Genomic DNA, 19,942 nt, shown 5'->3' on the forward strand with positions numbered 1-19,942 from the left:
ACCCCCTGAACTTGTCCAAATGTTGTAACTGCCCCCTCCAACTTTCAATTGTAACAACTTGCCCCTCAAACTTGTCCAATTGTAACAACTTACCCCTAAACTTGTCCAATTGTAAAACACAACCCCAAATTGATGATATGGACTGCAATTGAAGAAACACGTGAAATACAAAATCTGCAACGCTCGTGGAGTATGATAATCAGATCTTTGGCGTGATACGAATCCGGGAATTTTTTTTTTACGGTTGCTTCAAATACAGGGTAAAAAAATTCCCAATTTGGGATTATGTTTTACAATTAGACAAGTTTAAAGAGTAAGTTGTTACAATTGAAAGTTGAGGGGGGAAGTTACAATATTTGGACAAGTTCAGGGGGTTATTTGTGTATTAGTCCAACAATTAATAATGATAAGTTAACGGAACTGATTAATAACAAAGAACCGGACCTGGTTGTAAGAAGCCCAGCAAAACGACATAGTTTTAGTCTCTCTTCTCTCCGTAGGGTTTTGGTTTCTTCTTCGTATTTTCTGAACTTCATCCGCTGGAATTGGGGTTTCTGCTCTCGATTCTCGACTCTCCAAAAAAGGTGAGCTTCTTCAGTTTCAGTTGTCATGCCTTGTTACCTAGTTTTGTAATTTACCCTAATAACAAAGAACCGGACCTGGTCGTAAGAATCCCAGCAAAACGGCATTGTTTTAGTCTCTCTTCTCTCCATAGGGTTTTGCTTTCTTCTTCATATTTTCTGAACTTCATCTGCTGGAATTGGAGTTGCACTTGTTCGCTTCTTCAGTTTGAGTTGTCATGTTTCATTGAATCTGCAAAACGCTTCTCTATTCTAGAAATGGTTACACTGTCACACCTCATAACCCATCATCAATGGTTGTTTCATTATCATTCATCAGATACTTTTCAAGTGATCCTCATCATCCACACTCTTTTACTCTTTCTTATCTAACCAAAACATGTGGATTATCTCCCCAATCGGCCATTGCAGCTTCCAAAATTGTCCAATTTGAATCCTCCGAGCAGCCTGATTCGGTCCTACCCTCCTTCCAAAACTTCGGATTCTCCAAAATCCAATTATCTGAAATGATAAAAAAGTTCCCAAAATTGCTATCTTGCAGTCCGGACAAAACCATTTTCCCCAAAATTGAATTCTTTTGCTCCAAAGGAGCTTCAACCCCTGACCTTGTGACAATCTTCACTGTCAACCCCTGGATCTTGAAAATGAGCTTAGAAAGTAAGTTGGTCGCTAGTTTTAATTTTTTTGTTGAGTTGTTTCAATCCGAACACAAAGCCATTGAATTAATTAAACGAAATCCTCGTGTTCTAAGTTATAGTATTGAAGCTGTCATAATACCTAATATGAACACTTTGAGAGAAAATGGAGTGTCTGAATCAAATATTTTGTGGGTAATTCAAAATCATTGTCAGTGTCTTGGAATCAATACAGTCAAATTTGGAAAGATTGTGGAGGAAATCAAGGAAATGGAATTCAATCCTTTGAAGTCAGCGTTTGTTCAAGCAATCACAATATTCATAGGAGTGACAAAACCAAAAAGAGATCAAAAGGTTGAGGTTTATAAGAGGTGGGGTTGGTCTGATAACGATGTTATTACAGCCTTCAAGAAGTACCCATGGTGTTTGTCAATCTCAGAGGATAAGCTAATGGCTGTGATGGACTTTTATGTCAACACATTGGGTTTCGATTCTTCAGTCATTATGAACTGTCCTATACTGCTTGGATATAGCTTGAAGAAGAGGCTGATTCCAAGAGGTGCAGTTATTCAATTTTTGTCATCCAAGGGTTTGCTTAAATTGGAATCAAGCATAACTGATCTGTTCATATGTTCAGAGAGGCGTTTCTTGGAAAAATATGTGAATTGTCACCAGGAAGCTCCTCAGTTAGTTAAGCTGTATAACCACAACTTAAATCTGTTTGATACAAGCAAATCTGGAAAAGATGAAGAATGAAGTTGTATTTACGCTCGTTGACAACAACTCAGTCGACTAACAAAATGTAATTGCAAATTGACTTGACTGATTTGTCTGCCATTCTTGAATCAAGTTTGATGAGCAGATGTTTTGTTGAATGTGAGTATGATAGTATTGCATTACATGTTTTCTTTTGTTCATCACATTCATTTTACAGCCGATAGCTTTGCAACCTATTTTGGTCAAGTTTTTATCTGAAATGTATTTCTAATGTCTCAGTTTTAGTACTAGTTATGATGTTTGGTTCCCATTTTACGACGTTCCAAGTATGGATTGTTATGATGTTTTATGACTAAAATGTGATAGTATGCAAATAAGAAGTAGTGAAATTGAGATGATAGATGTTACTTCCTTTGCTCTGTAAACAGTATATCAAAACAAGGGGAAAGGATAAAGAAGCAGCAAATGATTGTAGCTGTTGCGGTAGTTCTGCTTCTCTGAGAATTGCTCAATTGTCATTTTGCTTCGTCGGTAAGATGTTCATATATTCTTATTATATGATGCATATAAAATGTTAAGAGTATAATTGAATCTTTTGAATATCTTACTAAATATTTTTGACCTTTAACCCTCTATGCACAAATAATGAACATTATCGTATTATATAGTGATAAATATAGTTTGAAAAAGTTAACATTTTGAAACTGTAGTAGGTTTTAGAGTGTGTTTAGTTCAGTTGTGCATAGCTACTTCTTGTAGTTGCTGTTATTTATTTACTGTTTGTTGGTGCTGGTAGCTCGTAGAAGTTACTGAAGTTTTGAAATGCTTATTATATACTCAATATCTCCAAACATCTAATGACCTCCCAAAAATTTCAAAACGACCTTTCCATGACCTCAACTTATTTAAAACGATCTTTCCGCTATCTTAACTTGTTTAAAACAACATTTCCGCACCATCAACTTGGTTAAACTGCGAGTGATGTGTGGATTGTGTAGTACTGCCACATGGAAATAAAGGGTTGAGTGCAAGTTGAAAAGGTTGGGTATGCATTAAGTCTTTTAAAAATATAATCATTTAACACTTTCAAGATATTATTTGAGGAGAGCGGATCTAGCCTTCACGTGCAATTTCAAGCTTCATTAATGGGAAATGAGTTTTTTTCATTGGCGGTAGAAGTGCAATTTCAAGCTAGGCAGCCAGAACGCTAGAGGTTAGAAATGAAAAGAATCTATCTTCTGTTAATGAGACTTGATATTGCACCGCTATGACCTAAGATTGCATTATTTTGTACTTGGAGGCTAATTCCGCTCTCCCCCAATAATTCATATTTTCAATTCTTCTCTTTATCCTTTCTGCTCTCATTGGGCTTGCAGAAGCCACTTTGCCATGATGATGACCTCTCTTCCTTGTTACTACTTAAGGGTACTACTTAAGGGCAGTTTTGTCTTTGACAAGTTCTCATGTCCTCCTTCTGCTTATTCATTAGTCGTTTGAACTTAAGTGTGACCTATTGATGCCCTGAATTCTGGCCATTGTTTCATTAGTCGTTTGAACTTAAGTGACCTATTGATCCTCTCAACTTCCTTGAAGTGACCTATTGCCACTCGAAGTTACCTATTGGCTCCATGAACTTGATTAAAGTGGTACGCGCTTTGACTTGCCCAAATCTCTAATTACTCTAAGACATAACAATAGGAGGTTAATCATGTTACATTACATTAAGCAAGTCCAACAATCTATTGATGCATTCTTAAATTTCAGAGGATCAATCGCTTTTTTTAGACCAAGTGTGTCTGAATGTATTTAAGGGGATACATGAGATTGAGGGATATGTACACATTGTCATTTTGGTTGGTTGGTAAAATGTTTATATATTGTTATTATATGATGTATAAAGATGAATGATACTAGCTACATGTCATTAGTTAATAATATATATATTAAAGGACTTAATCGGTTTTTTGAGTCAAGTTCATACTCCTTATATATTAAGTTGTTAGTTAAATTTGTAGCTCAATCAAATGTCTAGATATTTACTTTTATGGATAACACATCTAATTGATAGCGGAATCACCTTAAAATTTACTCGACCTCTAATGGGGATTCGCAAGCACTATCAGTTGCTTGTAGACTTTTTTTAAGAGTGACCTCAGTTAGCCAGTCACCTAACAAATCTCTGCCTGTGTTTTTGGTTTGTCATCTAATTGATTTGCAAGAGTTATAGCTCCTGCTGCTGTGGTAGTTTTGCTTCTCATGAAAGCCCCTACTATGTGCTTGGTGTATGACAATCGCCCTTTGCTACTTTCACTAGGCTTTGCTCATTCCTAAAGGTGCAGTTATTCAATTTATGTGCTCCAAAGGTCTGATTAAATTGGATTGGATTCGAGAATAACTAATGTTGGAGCGTATAAAGAAGTGTTTTTTTGGAAAAGTTTGTCAATTGTTTCAATGAAGAAGTCCCTCATTTAATTAAGTTGTTCTAGGAGAAGTTAAATGAGGCAATCAATGAAGAGTTCTTATATCAAGCATCCGGTTTTCCATGTCACTCGGAGGACCCCCAATTCATATTTGGACACGTGTATTGTGACCCCACGTAATAATTAAAATAGTGGGACATCTTATAATATGTGTGATTAAATATACCTGTACCATGAACTTATCTCTTGTTTGCCATTTATTGAGTCATGTTCACGGCCAACAAGATGAAGCATATATTTTCTTCAGTGCTAGTGACAGATGACGGATACAGAGATATGGAAAATAGAAGATGAAAAGTTAGATGAGGCAATAAATAAATATATAGCTGCAACATCAACCTATCTCTTTTTGCCATTGTTGAGTGATGTCCATGGCCAACAAGATGAAGCAAATATGTTCTTCAGTGCTTGTATGATGGGCTTCTTCCTTCCATCGGGGAGGATCAATTGGTACGATAGTATCGCATAACTTTCTAACTTTGGTTCATTGTATTAATTTTAGTATGTGACAAATTTTGATATTGAGTTGAATTGAGAAAAGTTATGAACATTGTTATTGAGACGAGGCTGGAATTTGGCATATCATTGATTGAAGAATATGTTTATTCCAGGAGCTTGAACACTACACTTCCCATTTGCTATTGTTGTTGTTGGAGTCCAAATTATAATTGATTGGAACAACATATATTCTATAATTCTGCTTTTTCTATGTGTGTATTATCAAGTTCCTTCGACTAATGGTACGATATGAACGTTCTTATTGGAAGGCATTATCAAAGAAAGAAGAAATCTTCAGCCTAATTACTTTCCTATTAAATTACTTGCCTATTTCATAATTTAAATTTATTTTCTTTTGTTATTTGAGACATTGTTTTGTTTCTTTTAATTGTTAGTCTTGATTCCTATAATTTAGGTGGTGATAGGATCTAGAATTCTCTTGTATCTGCAGCCTATAAATAAAGGCTTTTTTATTCAATAATATATCAATTTTCATTCTCTCAAATTCAGAATTAGAAAGGGAATCTGTCAAGGACGAGACTCCTTTTGTCAATTCAATCTTTTGTGTCTAGACCTGTGACTAGATCCTACGCTAATGTTCATAATAACTTGGTATTAGAGATTGTCGTCATGGGTGATATGCAAAATTTAGCGTCGAAGTTGGATGCCTTTATGGAACAAATGTCGTCTCATCAACGTTCACTACAGGAACAAAATTGCAAAATTATCAGTTTCAGATCGGGAGAAAGAGAAGAGAACCAGCGGCAATAATATAGAGGGACAAAATGATGGAATTTCTGGCAGCAGCAGTACCTCGGGTTTAGGTGGCAGACATGAACAACAGATGGGAGGATCTATGGTACCTCGTTATTCCAAGATGGAATTTCTGACCTATGACGACGTGGATGACCCTCTAGGATGGCCAAAAAGGTACGATAAGTTCATCAATCAAAAAACTGCTGAAGGAGATAAGGTGGGCCTAGCTGCATTCCATCTATTGGGTGACACCCAACTATGGTTTGGTCAAATTGAGTAGGAGGAAGCATAACTTAATTGGGGGCGATTTAAGGAGTGTTGTTACGTGAGATTTGGGCCAGCTATGAGTAATAATCCCTTGGGAGAATTAGCCAAACTTCAAGCAGTCTGGTTCAATCGAAGAGTATCAACGACAATTCCAAACATTATTGGCTCGAACTTCAGGACTTCTTCCTTGCAACAAGTGGATCTTTTTACCGCTCGGTTGAAAGAAGAACTCTGGATTGATGTTGAGTTGCAACAGCCAGGTAACCTCAGAATTGCTATGCATATAGCTCGGACATTAGAACATAAACAAAGAATCTCACAATCAACCTTAGCCTCGCGATCAAACACAAACTGGTCCATACCCAAATCTAACAGAAGCGAAACTGTTATCTCCACTAGCAAAAACATAGTTGCAAAAGGTGGGAAAAAATTGTCAAATCAATAGGAGGTGGTAGTAAATTGCACTCTTTCACGACATTTTTCAAGAAGCTGACACGAGCAGAAGTGTCTGAAAAGAGGGTCAATTGACTGTGCTATAATTGTGATGAATCTCATACACAGGAACATAAATGCAAACAGTTATTTTGGATTGAGGTAGTAGGTTCAGATAATGAAGAGGAAGAGAAGACAAGTGATCTTGAGCTTTCTCTAAATACCATTAGCCGAACCTACAATTCTCCTACCATGCAGATACTAGCAAAGATATCAGGTGTTAGTGTTTCAATGTTGGTCGATTTGGGTAGCACACACAACTTTCTTCGTAAGGGCTTGCTTTGAAGTTTGGGACTAAAGTTTGGGAAACGACCCGGGCTGCAAGTCCCAGTGGCAAATGGAGAGACGATAAGAGATCTTGAGCTTTCTCTAAATGCCATTAGCGGAACCTGCAATTCTCCTACCATGCAGATACTAGCAAAGATATCAGGTGTTAGTGTTTCAGTGTTGGTCGATTTGGGCAGCACACACAACTTTCTTCGTAAGGGCTTGCTTTGAAGTTTGGGAAATGACCCGGGCTGCAAGTCCCAGTGGAAAATGGAGAGCATGTTTCAAGCATGGAAATATGCAAGTTAGTATCTCTTCAGGTTGCAGACGAAATTTTCCAAGCTGATTTTTATACTATACCATTGGAGGGATTCGACGTGGTTTTGGGAGTCAAATGGTTGTGTACTCTTGGACCTATTCTGTGGGACTTTAGCTTATTGACTATGAAATTTAACCTAAATGGAAAGAAGATTTTATGGTGAGGACAACCTCCTATGGCAAAACCGTGACTCAGTTTGATGCAAACACGAAATTCAGCCACGACTCATAAAAGTCAAAACTTGCAACTCGCAGGACTACTTCAACCTCTTGCTGTCCCGCAACAAATTTGGGTGGATATCTCTATGGACTTTGTGGAGGGCTTACCTAAAGATCAAGGGAAGTTAGTGTTATTGTTGGTGGTAGATCGGTTTACGAAGTATTCTCGTTTTATACCATTGGTTCATCCATTTACTACTATCTTCGTGGCTGGTATATTCTTTGCTGAGGTATTTCGTCTCCATGGATTGCCTCAATCAATAGTCTCCAATTGCGACAAGGTTTTCCTCAGCATGTTTTGGAAAGAGCTATTTCACCTTAGTGGTTCTAAGCTGGCTTTCTCTTTTGCTTACCATTCTCAATCTGATAGTCAAACAACAGAGGTGGTTAATCGAACAATTGAGATGTACTTGCGATATGTCACTGGCGATCAACTGCAAGGATGGGTGGATTGGATATCTTGGACTGAGTATTGCTATAGTACATCTTATCACACTTCTCTCGACACTACCCCTTTCCGAATGGTAGAGAACCCCATCGACTTCTTCCTTATAGATGCAACATGGGAGCCCTTAGAACACTTTCAAGAAGCTTATCGAGGGTTTGAGCTTGAGGACAATCTCAAAATCGAGTTAGGGAGTGATGATATGAATGCTCTTATTGGAAGTAGACATGTTCAAAAGCCTACTGACCCGTCCAGCCCGTCCAAGCCCGCTCTTCAAAGACTGGGCTTGGACATATATGTTTCGTAATAGGCCCGATCCGGTCCAAGCCCGTTTAGGCCCGAATATAGAGTAGGTTGGGTTTGGGATTTGTCTCAAAACCCAGACCAAGCCCTGCCCGTTCCGAAATTTTAATAATAATTTTAATTTAATAAATTTTATAGTTTAATAAACTTTATACTCCAAAAATAAAAATTTTAAATTTCTTCAACATAAAAATTTCCAAACCATATTTTTTTTAGAATTGGTGAATATGTACATATTTTTGTTACTATTTTATTTATCACTATCAAAAAATTATTTTTTTTTATTTAGGATTGCATTAATTGATTTTTATTGAAATAATCCTTTAAAATTTAGTTTATTATATTTTATTATTTATATTTATAGTATAATTTTTTAGTTTAATTTTAATTTTTAAAAAATACAAAGATATTAGTTGGGTCGGATTGGGCTTGTGAATTAGTTCTATTAGCTTGGCCCAGTTCGGTCCGAGCCCAATATAAATAAAGTGCGGGCTGGGTTGAGCTTGGACAAAGTAATTATGTGACAAATCCAGTTATGTCCGGTCCAAACCCGGCTCGGCCCGGCCCAACCATCCCATGAACATGTCTAATTGGAAGACATTACCAAAGAAAGAAGAAATCTTGAACCTAATTACTTTCCTATTAAATACTTTCTTATTACTTTTCTATCAATTACTTGCCTATTCTAGAATTTTTAAATTTATTTCCTTTTGTTATTTCAAACATTATTTTGTTTCCTTTAATTGTTAGTCTTGATTCCTATGATTTAGGGGGTGATATAATTATCCCTATAATTTAAGATCTAGAATTATCTTGAATCTGCAGCCTATAAATAAAGGCTTTTCTATTTAATAATATATCAATTTTCATTCTCTAAAATTCAGAATTAGAAAGGGGCTCTGTCAAGGACGAGTCTGCTTTTGTCAATTCAATATAGATTCGAAGAAGAGTTCTTTTATCTCTAGACCCGTGACTAGATCCTACGCCAAGGTTCATAACATGGTATTGAACTTATTGACGTGGCGATTGATATGTCATTGGGTCAAATGTGCCACGTATATAAAATCCAATAATCTGTTCGAGCCCCGATTGTAACTGTACATGGAACAATATGTTATGTGATTCTGTTTTTTTCTATGTAGGGGAGCAAGCAGATGGTTTTGGTGTCTTGTGGTCATTAAGGGAATTGGGGATTTACAAGAGCAAGCATAGGATCGTGAATTTTCGGTTAACTGAACTAAAATTTGTGTTATTTTCATAACTGAACTGAATCGAAGAAGATTGTTAACCGAATTTTATTTAACCGAACATTTTCGGTTCGGTTCGGTTACCGATCGAATAACCGAGAACTCATAATATTTTAAATTTTTTTTAATTGGTTTTCAAATAATTCTTTTGTATAAAAGTTACAATTGAAGAAATTAAAGACTAATCAACCAAAATTTATATATATAAAGATAAAAGTATATTTTTAGGGGTTGGATTTCATATTTTATAAGTTATTTATATATGTAAAAATAAAATTATATTTTTTATATTTATATAATAAATTCGGTTCGGTTATCGGTTATACTGATATATTTTTTCAGTAACCGAACCGATAACCGATTACCAAACTGAGCCAAAATTAAAACCAAACTGAACCAGAATGTTAAAATAACCGAATCAAACTAAAATTTCGGTTCGGTTATCGGTTTGGTAATCGGTTACCAGTTATTTTGCTCACTCCTAAAATTTTCTGTATCTTAGGCCAATAATTTCCACTTATGATATGAATCGACTATGGCCTAAATGAGTTTCGCCATTGAGGGAAAAAAGTAGGATTTTATTAGTGCAAGCTTGAAGTTGGATCAAAGAATCTGAACAATTTGATGATTCTTTATCTAGTTTCAGTGGAGCTCTAAGGTTGGAGGTTTCAGATAAGGGATGCGCTTTGGTGTAGAAGTCCAAGCTAGCTGCTAAGAGAGCAATGAGAAAAATGAGCTTAAGATTGATGGCACCCATTTTAATCAGAGGTGAAATTAAGTTGTAGAGATCGTGAAAATATGGGATTGGAAAGTGTGCTTAAGAAACGAGCGGCTAGGTTAAATTGTTCAAAGGAACAGACGTATTCCACTCCAATAAGAGAAACTTGTTAATAAGTTAATAACTATAAAAATTTGAATGATAAATAACTTAGTTATCTGTTTAACTTTCATGTTAACATCGTTAGATCATTGTTGGTGAGAGGGAGTGGATTGCTGATTTCTAAATAGATTAAGGATTTGATTTGTGATTTTAGTAATTTGGTTTGATTTTCAAAGTTATAATTTAAGGGTCCATACGAGCTTTAAACCTATTAAAAAAATATATCAAATTTTATCAATATAATAATCCTAATTAAATTTGACGTGACCAGTTCTGATTTATATAGTAAAATTCAAACTGAAAATTCCAAATGACTAAAAGAGCATTTAAATCTCAAGAAAAGCTTTGAAATTTATCTCATGATTCTTATAGAAAATTAGGGATAGTCACGTAAATTTGGTAAGAAATCGAAAATCATTCGCTTCAAAAACCAAATTAACAACGCTTTAAAAACCAATGATTTTCGATTTCTTATCAAATTTACGTGATTATCCCTAATTTTCCATAAGAATCATGGGATAAATTTCAAAGCTTTTCTTGAGGCTTAAATGCTCTTTTAGTCATTTGGAATTTTCAGTTTGAATTTTGCTTTGTAAATCAGGATTGTTTACATCAAACTTAATTAGGATTATTATATTGATAGAATTTGATATTTTGAATAGGTTTAAAGCTTGTATGAACCCTTAAATTATATATTTGAAAATCAATTGAGTCACCAAATTGTTGAAATCACCAATCAAGTCCTTAATCTATTTAGAAATTAGCAATCCACTCCCTCGCACCAACAATGATCGATCTAATGATATTAACATGAAAGTTAAATAGATAACTAAACTATTTCTCATTCAACTTTTAATATTTATTAACAAGTCTATCCTATTGGAGTGGAGTACGTCTGTTCCTTTGAACTGTTATAATAAGGGAAAATACAGAGATTGGAAAGTGAATACTGAATAAAGAAATAGATATAATGTTTTGAATAAGGAAATTGATTGCTACATTCAGTTAGAAATTAATTTATGATCACTACGCCAAAATCCTCTTCAGACGACGGTTAAAAACCGTCGTCCCGCGAGATATAAATTTGTCACGGGGCTCACTGCCGTCTATTTCACCTTCAGACGACGGTCATGTTTCATCATCACACATGACATTAGCCTATTTGCTTAATGTCATCTTACCATTGTTACGATGTAGCTTATTTATTACTGCCGTCACTTTTAATGTCATCACATGACATTCTAACAATTAAAACAGTCAGGTTAGCGTGTGGGAAATTGACATATTTAATTTGAGATGACAGTTCGTGTAATAATTCTGTCGTTATAGCCTGTTTAGATGAAACAGGTCTTAATCAATCATGTCAAAAGATTTTTTTTCATATGACAGATACGTTTATTTTAACGTCTTTTTATTGCTGTTTAGATGACATTTTTAAAAATTAAAATGTCACTTTATGCCTTCTTCTTCGTTTGAATTTCTGGTTTTTATACCTGAATACAGAAACATTCTAAAATATGAAGATGAAATTCTGTATATCAATGGTTTTAATTTTATTGGAGACCAATACTCATAATATGTTTACATTTGTGCCTATAACGTCAAATCCATATCTTGAATAACCAATACATTTCTGAATTAAAACACAAAAAAATAACCAATCTTCCATAAGTCAATCCATATTTTGGAGTAATAATTAGGCCTATAATCCCAAAGGTCTTGGTATCTGCAAAAGCCAAGCAAGTCATTAATATTACACACATCTCTAAACTCTATAGTAATTACGTGACCCTTCCCCTTTCACAGCCTTTCACTTACCACAATCATATCACTATAAATATATGCATCATAAACGTTCAGAATCCATACCTTCAACAACCAGAAAACTTACCCTGTAACAATGGATCCCCTTATTGAAACTCCACAAGAGATAATTGCTGACTTGGAGAAATTATACATGGAGAACCCAGAGTGGCTTCTGGCCATAGATGGTACGTAATGTCAATCCATAGTTGTTCTGTACTCTTCCTGGTTTCTTCTATGTATTTCTAATGATTCTTCTTGGATGATAACGTACAGGTCCTCTCAATGGTAACTTCTTCAAATGGTCGATCAGAATGAAAGGCCCCCAATACACCCCATATGAAAGGGGTGCATTTGAAATCAGAATCAGCTACCCTCCAGATTTCCCAAACCGTCCTGCAAGAGTAAATATTAACTCAGATCAGTAAGATATAATCACCTACATGAAACATACACTAATAAATCTCTCCTCTTATTCTCAGTTTTGGTTCTGGAATAGGATATATCATCCTAACGTGTCTCTTCAGGGGTTGATTCAACTTCCCCGTATCTTTAATGACCATCGCTTTTCCACTGCCACGGTATAATGCAATCATTTATATATTTCATTTGATAAACATACAACATCATATTTTTGATCTAATTATTCTATGCATTTTGTAGTGTCTGTGGCACATATATGATCTACTTCTACAGCCCCACAGTGAGGAGCCATATCCTGGGCAAGAAGTAGTTGCTGAGCAATATAGCAGCAACAGGGAAGAGTATGAGGGGCTCGCCCGGATATGGACTGAGGAGTATGCAAAGTGGATATGAGGGTGTCCAAATCTCCTAAACTATCTTGAGTGAGGGAAAGTATGATCGAAAGGAAATGCGAGCTCCAAATGTGGCTCTTATTCCAATTCAAAATTTCCTTTCTCCCCTCAAAATAGTTAAGGAGAGTGTTGGACCTTTAATTCCCCCCCCCCCCCTTTTGTAATATAACGTAGAGCTTTGTGCTCCTAAACTGACCCTTTTGCTCCTTCCACTTGGGTTGTACTCGTTGTACTCTGAACTTAGTAATGAGGGTTATGATGCTGTCACCACAAGGGACTCTGTTTGTGCTGAATATGAAGGGTGTTCAAATCTCCTAAGCTGTCTTGGCTAAGTGAAAGGAGAATTGAAAGGCAATGTGATATCCAAATGTGGTTCTCATTCCAATTCCAAATTTCCTTTCACTAGTCAAAACAACTAAAGAACTTTGGACTATCAATTACAACCGAAATGCAACACTCATCCCCCCATTTTGTAATATAACGTAGAGCTTTGCTATTCAGTTTGTATGTATGTGCAAGTAGACTAAACTGACCCTTTTACAATGCTCCTTCCACTTGGGTTGTACTCGTGGTACTCTGAACTTGGTAATGAGGTTTATGATGCTGCCAAAACAAGGGACTCTGTTTGTGCTGAATGCATCATAAACCTATCACCATGTTTAATGTTGTTGTTACGATATCAAACCGAGTGGAAAGGAACATCGCAAGAGTATGGCCAATGCACATACATAACCTTTTATGTAGAGCTTGTTATTCAGTTCGTATGTATATATATTCTATCTAATCAAAATATATCTTATCATTTGCAAGCCATATCAGTACATGCAATTAGCCTAAATTTACCCTTTAATACATGCATCATAAACGAATTGCATTCAGAATCCTTACTTATCATCATAGGTCATGTTCAAATAAAAATGAGCCAGTTGAGTTCATAACATTTTCAGCTTTAAGAGTATGCCTAACACGCTATAACAAGTAGACAATTTATTCAATGAGACATGTATATTCAAGTGAACATGCTATAACAAGTAGACAACTTATTCGTGTATGTCTATTCCTTGCTTATTCAAGATAACTTATTCCTTACTTATCATCATAGGTCATGTTCAAATAAAAAAGAGTATGGTGATATCTTACCATTTGCAAGCCATATCAGCACATGAAATTAGCCTAAATTTACCCTTTAATACATGCTTTATACATGCTCAATGACCCTTTTACAATATTCCTCTAATACTTGATGCATGATTAATAGGCTACATGTCCAAATGAACAATCGTACACATACTCATACAAAACCTCAAACATAAACATCAACATCAACAGAACATCAAACATAAACATGTTTCATACACATACACATACACATACTCAATCACTTCTAGCAGTATAGCTCACAGGTGTAAGAGTAGTGCCAATCACAATGAACATTCAAAGCTTTAGAGTATGCCTAATCAAACACATGCTTAATAATCATTCATACATAAACTCTATGAGTCCTAGTTTCCTAAACAGTTATATCTAACCAATCAGTTCATACCAATCATTTCATCATCACCCACAACATCATACATATATATATAATCGTTCAATTCAAACCCACATAACAATATATATACTAAATCAGGCTAGTTTCTTAAAGACATGACCAATCAGTTCAAACCAACATACACAATCACTTCTAAAGGCATGACCAATCAGTTCAAACCAACATAACATTAATATATATTCAGTAAGTTAAAGAAATATTCCCATATGCTAAAGGCATGAACCGATTGACAATCTCTTCAGTCAGCCTTCCCATGTACTGAAGCATTCTTACTATCCCTACAAATAGTGTTCAAATAAAAAGGAATTAGATGAGTTCATACCATCTACTGTATCACGCACTGTCATGCCCTAGATTAAAAAAGTTAAAGAACCAAGCTTTACAGCAGTGAATCTAAATATAATAAAATCAGTGTAGCTAAGCGAGAGATCTAAACCTTTCAACGATAGGTCTGAAAATCACAAGATCATTATACCAGCTGCTGAAATTGACATACACCAAAGTAAATCGGATGAGGAAAAGATAGAGTAAGGAACAATGATACTCTAATACAGCTAGGAACGAAGAAAATATGGCTTACTAGTACCTGTTTCAAGCTCACCCAGTGATTGCATGTTCAAATCAACCATGGAGAATGAGAGGGATGAAGCTTGTGTAACCTAAACTGGGGTTTGGGATTGAGAGAGGGTTTACATATCAGCTGAAATTTCAGTCAAATGATATAAAGCGCCTAAAATTTGGTATGACCGCATAAGTGAAATTTCATTTGCCGTTTTTTTTTTTTCGGCATACAATGACATTCATTTATTAGAAGTGTCATCTGTTGAGCGCATCAAATTTAACGAAAACGTGCGTTTTCTTTGGATGATAGGATTCTGTAATCGTAATGTCATCTGAGAATCGAGCGCATTTTTTATTTCGCCTTCAGATGACATACAGTTAAAATACTGTCACGAAAAAATATTTAGACGACATGAAAACAAATGTCTGTCATGTATCTTGTGTCATGTGAAAGGAAAAATGGCATAGTGGATATTATTCTTATAATTTTTTGATATTATTAGTTTTTATGTTTAAATTGTTATTTGATTTTTCATAATTTATATTATTGGTGGTTCATCAGTAGTAATGATCGACACTTCAACATTATTGTTTACATTATAAATTTTGAATAATCACTCTGTTATATCGGTTTTCCTATAAAATTTGATATAATTACTGTAAGAAAGAAAAAAAAAACTAAACTGGTAATGGTGTAGAGATGTGTAATAGTTTCAGTAGATTAATGCTTGAATCCACTAGGTCACGATTAGGTGCAACCGATCGATGTGCTTGAATCCATAACTTGAAGACTTGGTTGAATTATAAAACTATGAACATGAGCCAAGCCATTATTATGACGATCGTCCATGTTCACCGCACCAAATGATGTCTTCAATATTAAATACAATCTCTGAGCTACTTTCTGATAACATGTATCACAACAACCGATCAGGGAGGGGCCGGAATCTGGAATCCCCTATCTGATGCTTAAGTTGAAAGTGTTCTCAGTAATAAGAAGTAACTTTAAAGCGGTTATGACACATGGTTTTCGAGGCTATCTATATATAATTATGTACCTAAATTATAATGAACTTTACACTGGCCAAACACCTTTCCACTTGTAGATTGTTCCAGATCCTATTTATGTCATTCTGTTATTCCTGACGTGATATAGAGATTAGGAGCGTGGTATTGAAATCCGAAGCTTCCATTGGTTCACGTGTTGAACTGAATGTCTTTTCCTTTGAAGCTTTCTTATTTAGGGGCTTCGTTATGATATGGGCTTTGGTACTTATCAATTGATGCTACTTCATCTTCTTTTACTGTTTCCTACCTCATCAAATATAACTCCAACATCAACATTTGAGTGATGTTCATGGCCAAGCAGATGTTTTCTTCAATGCTAGACATCAAAGGTAATTTGAATTCAAGTTTTCAAATGTGACTGAATATTTGGTCATTATGTTCATTTCAGAGTCTCTGCTAGTAAATATGCAAAACCAAGAGGTCTGAACGCATGAGTCTATTGTTATTTAACAAATTTCAAGCATTGCTTGTTATAATATGTTATTTGAAACATGTTTCTATTATGTAATTTTGGTTTTTCTATGCAAGAGAGTAAGAAGATGTTTTGTTATCTTGTGTTCATTTTGCATAGCATCATTCCTGATGATATGCCTTTCTTTATGTAGTTTTGGTCTCATCATTAAGGGAAGATGATGAGACCAAAACTACATAAGATATTGCTTTGAATTGAGAGTTTCTATTTGAATGAAATTTGTTAAGAGATCGCTTTCAGGGAAATTCAGTTACACTTGCAGCAAGAGCCTCAAAATTCTGTTTTGGCAGATGAGATGCCCGTTTGGTAGTTCGTTATGTTGTTTTACTCCAAAATATATGCCCGTTTGGTTCGTTTTTTTTTTTTTTGTTAGGATTGAGAAACATTTTTAGAGTCTATTAATATCCAGTGGGTACCAGGTTCCAGCAATGACAAACAATTGGACTAAATAGGTCCAAAGAACATGTTCTTTTATCAAATATCTCTTGTTGAGTGATTGATGAAGCAGATCTTTTCATCAATGCTGGTATTCTAGACAGACATCAAAGGTGATTGAATTCAACTTTTAAAATATTGTGAGTATGTTAAAATATTAGGGCCATTGTGTTCATTTCAGAGTCTCTGCTTGTAAATATGCAAAACCAAGAGGTAGAATAGAAACAAGCCTTGCTCGTTATAATATGTTATTTGAAACATGTTTCTATTGTTTTTTAGTCCAAATTGTAATTCAGCATGAAATGATCAATATATGTTATGTAATTCTGGTTTTTCTATGTAAGAGAGCAAGAAGATGTTTACTTATCTTGTATTCATATAAAAGTCATTTGGATAAATTCAGTTAGGTCATGTTCTTTGTCACTTAATTTCAGTATCAATAATTTCAGTTCAGTAGATTCAATCAAGTTCAGTTCAATAATTTATCATTACTTATTATAATTATAATTATTTATTATTAAAATCATTATTATTTTGTAAGCTTTTTATTTTAATTATTGCTATTTTTAAAGGATTATACTATTATTATTTCAGCTTCAGTAGATTTATTATATAATTGGTATATGTCGTTATTGTTCTAAGTTATATTTTTTTGAAAGGAAAGTAAGCTTTATTAAAGAACTAAAGAATCATGACACAATGCTGAATATAAAAAAAACGGAATAGATGAATCACTAAAATGATTAGCATTGGAACAGGCATGACGAGCCATGGCATGAGCCACACCGTTCGCTAATCTCGGGACAAAAGCCACTGAATAATCTTGGCGTTCTATTAACTGTAACCGAATATCCTCCACCACTCCTCCAACTTCTGTATGTTCTAAGTTATATTTGATTTAGAATTATATTATTAGAATCTTTATTAAGCTTGATATTTTTTGGATTGTCTGTAACTGATTATATTATTAGTTTATTTGATGTTTGTCTACCAATTTAGTACAATTGTACACTAATTCATATTTGGAATTAAGATTGATTTCATTTCTATATAAAATTTCTATTTTTTTATATTCTTTTTTTTCTTTCAATCCAAAAAGAAAAATAAAAATAAAAATTATTGTATATATAAGTAAATACCCATAACCTTACATAAAAATAATTGTTAATGAATTTTTTTAATGTAAGGAAACCGAATAACCGAATTCAACCAACCGAAATAATTCGGTCGGTTCGGTTCGGTTATTTATAATTCGGTTAGATTCGGTTTTTATTTTTGAGGCTATTCGGTTTTTGAACAGTGAACTGCCATTATTCTCTGTTGTGTGGAAACTCATTTTCAGTAGCCATTTCCTAGCTGATTTCTTTATAATGTCTTTTGGTGTCGCTTTCTGTTTCGGTGCAACAACAGATTTGCGTAGGAAGGCTCAAAACATAAGATTTTGCCAAGGACTTTTTTATGAGAACAAGCCACAGATTCTGCATTCAAATCTTAAGGTGTTAAATGTTTGTTGTTAGTTGATTTTTATCCCTGATCTATAATAAATGTTTGTGTTATAACTTAAAGTGCTATAACGATTAACAATCATCAAACGCGAACATTTAACAGATCTCCTTATATAAGCGTTAATTCCTTACACAAGTAACTATTTCAATTCTAAAATGTTTTCAAAAGAGCAAACACAGATCACATAATTCAACACTGATTCAATTAACAAGAGAAACACAAAACCACATAATTCAAAACAACATTAACAAACAGAAATAACCAAATACCAACATTTCAAATTATTATTTTTCTACCAAAATCAACACCCTTAGCTAATTAAGGCGCCAAAAACTGATCTTGGACAAACTTATTATGAGGCATCAAATGACTCGGAGAAGGCGGCGTCCGCGGAGGAGAATCATCGGTATCTTTAATGCAGTAACCTTCAAGTATGTCACCTTCTTCAGCGGTATATCCTAGTGTCTCCATCAAATTGGGCCAGCAATTTCCAGTTATGATACGAACTGCTTCACAACAACCATGACCTAAATGAGTCTCGCCATTGACGAAGAAAAGTACGATTTCCGTAGTGCAGGCTTGAAGTTGGATCAAAGAATCCCAACAATTTGATGATTCTTCATCTAGTTTCAGCCGAGCTCTAAGGTTGGAGGTTGAAGAAAATGGACGAGCTTCGGCGTGGAAGTCCGAGCTAGCTGCTAAAAGAGCGATTAGAAGGATGAGCTTAAGATTGATGGAACCCATTTTGATTAGAGGTGGAATTAAGTTGTAGAGATGATGAAAGCATGTGATTTTATATAGGTAGAGTTTGGACTGTTATATTATGGGAAAATGAAGAGATTGGAAATTGAATATTGATTAATTAGCATTAATCAAAATGTTTATTTAATCATTTATTAATTAATCAAATGATTATAATTATAAGCCTAAAAAAAAAAACGATTACACAGAATGAGATGTTATGTTGTTTTTGAATAAGGAAATTGATTGCTATTCAATTAGAAATTAATAAATTAATTAATCATATGATTAGTTTTCATGTTTAAATTAATTGTTATTTAAGTTTTCATAATTTATATTGTGGTGATCACTAATTCTAATCGACATAAGCCATTAATATGTTTGCGATTACTATCAAATTAATTTATATACAAAATATCATTTTTACTAAAAATTTAAGAAAATAAGAGAAAAGCAAGCTTCTACAATCTAATTGGATTGTATCGAATATTTGAATAATAATTTTGGTTATATTAGAATCGAAATTTTCGAATTTCGGGATTCGGAGATTTTTTTATTTATAATTCTGAAGACTTGATTTATGAAGTTCCCGAATGTAAATATAATTCTAAATTTTTTAGAATTCTCATGTCGAAGTTATAGATTTGTTCATGGATCGGCTGACTTGTTTTTTTAGTTGAACTCAAATATAAATATTTAACTATTAGTGCACACGTTTAAATTTGCAGTTAAAATGAGCTAGATTTAAGATTGGGTCAAATACATGAATATCATAATTAAATACAAAATTACAACTAAGTCATATCATCATTTAAGAAATCTACGTTCCAATTCATAAATCATAAACCTTAGAAAATATATTTTAGACTTCTAGTTTATAAATT

General features: G+C 34.3%; 1 protein-coding gene across 7 annotated transcripts; it reads left to right on the top strand.

Annotated features, from left to right (window-relative positions):
- Positions 1 to 453: 453 nt before the first annotated feature.
- LOC136223781 (uncharacterized) lies at positions 454 to 5,335 on the top strand. Of its 7 annotated transcripts, none has more exons than XM_066011950.1 (3): positions 454 to 1,775; positions 1,854 to 2,092; positions 2,362 to 5,335. In XM_066011950.1, exons 1-2 carry the CDS (start codon positions 875 to 877, stop codon positions 1,970 to 1,972), a joined length of 1,020 nt encoding a protein of 339 aa, XP_065868022.1. In that variant the 5' UTR covers positions 454 to 874; the 3' UTR covers positions 1,973 to 2,092; positions 2,362 to 5,335. The 7 variants fall into 7 exon arrangements, with proteins under 7 accessions (XP_065868022.1, XP_065868016.1, XP_065868019.1 ...); XM_066011944.1 differs by having other exon boundaries at positions 454 to 2,092; positions 2,362 to 2,464; positions 4,153 to 5,327; XM_066011947.1 differs by having other exon boundaries at positions 454 to 2,018; positions 2,362 to 2,464; positions 4,248 to 5,327.
- Positions 5,336 to 19,942: the final 14,607 nt, after the last annotated feature.

The sequence above is a fragment of the Euphorbia lathyris genome, chromosome 3, assembly GCF_963576675.1.
Source record: "Euphorbia lathyris chromosome 3, ddEupLath1.1, whole genome shotgun sequence".
NCBI lineage: Eukaryota > Viridiplantae > Streptophyta > Magnoliopsida > Malpighiales > Euphorbiaceae > Euphorbia > Euphorbia lathyris.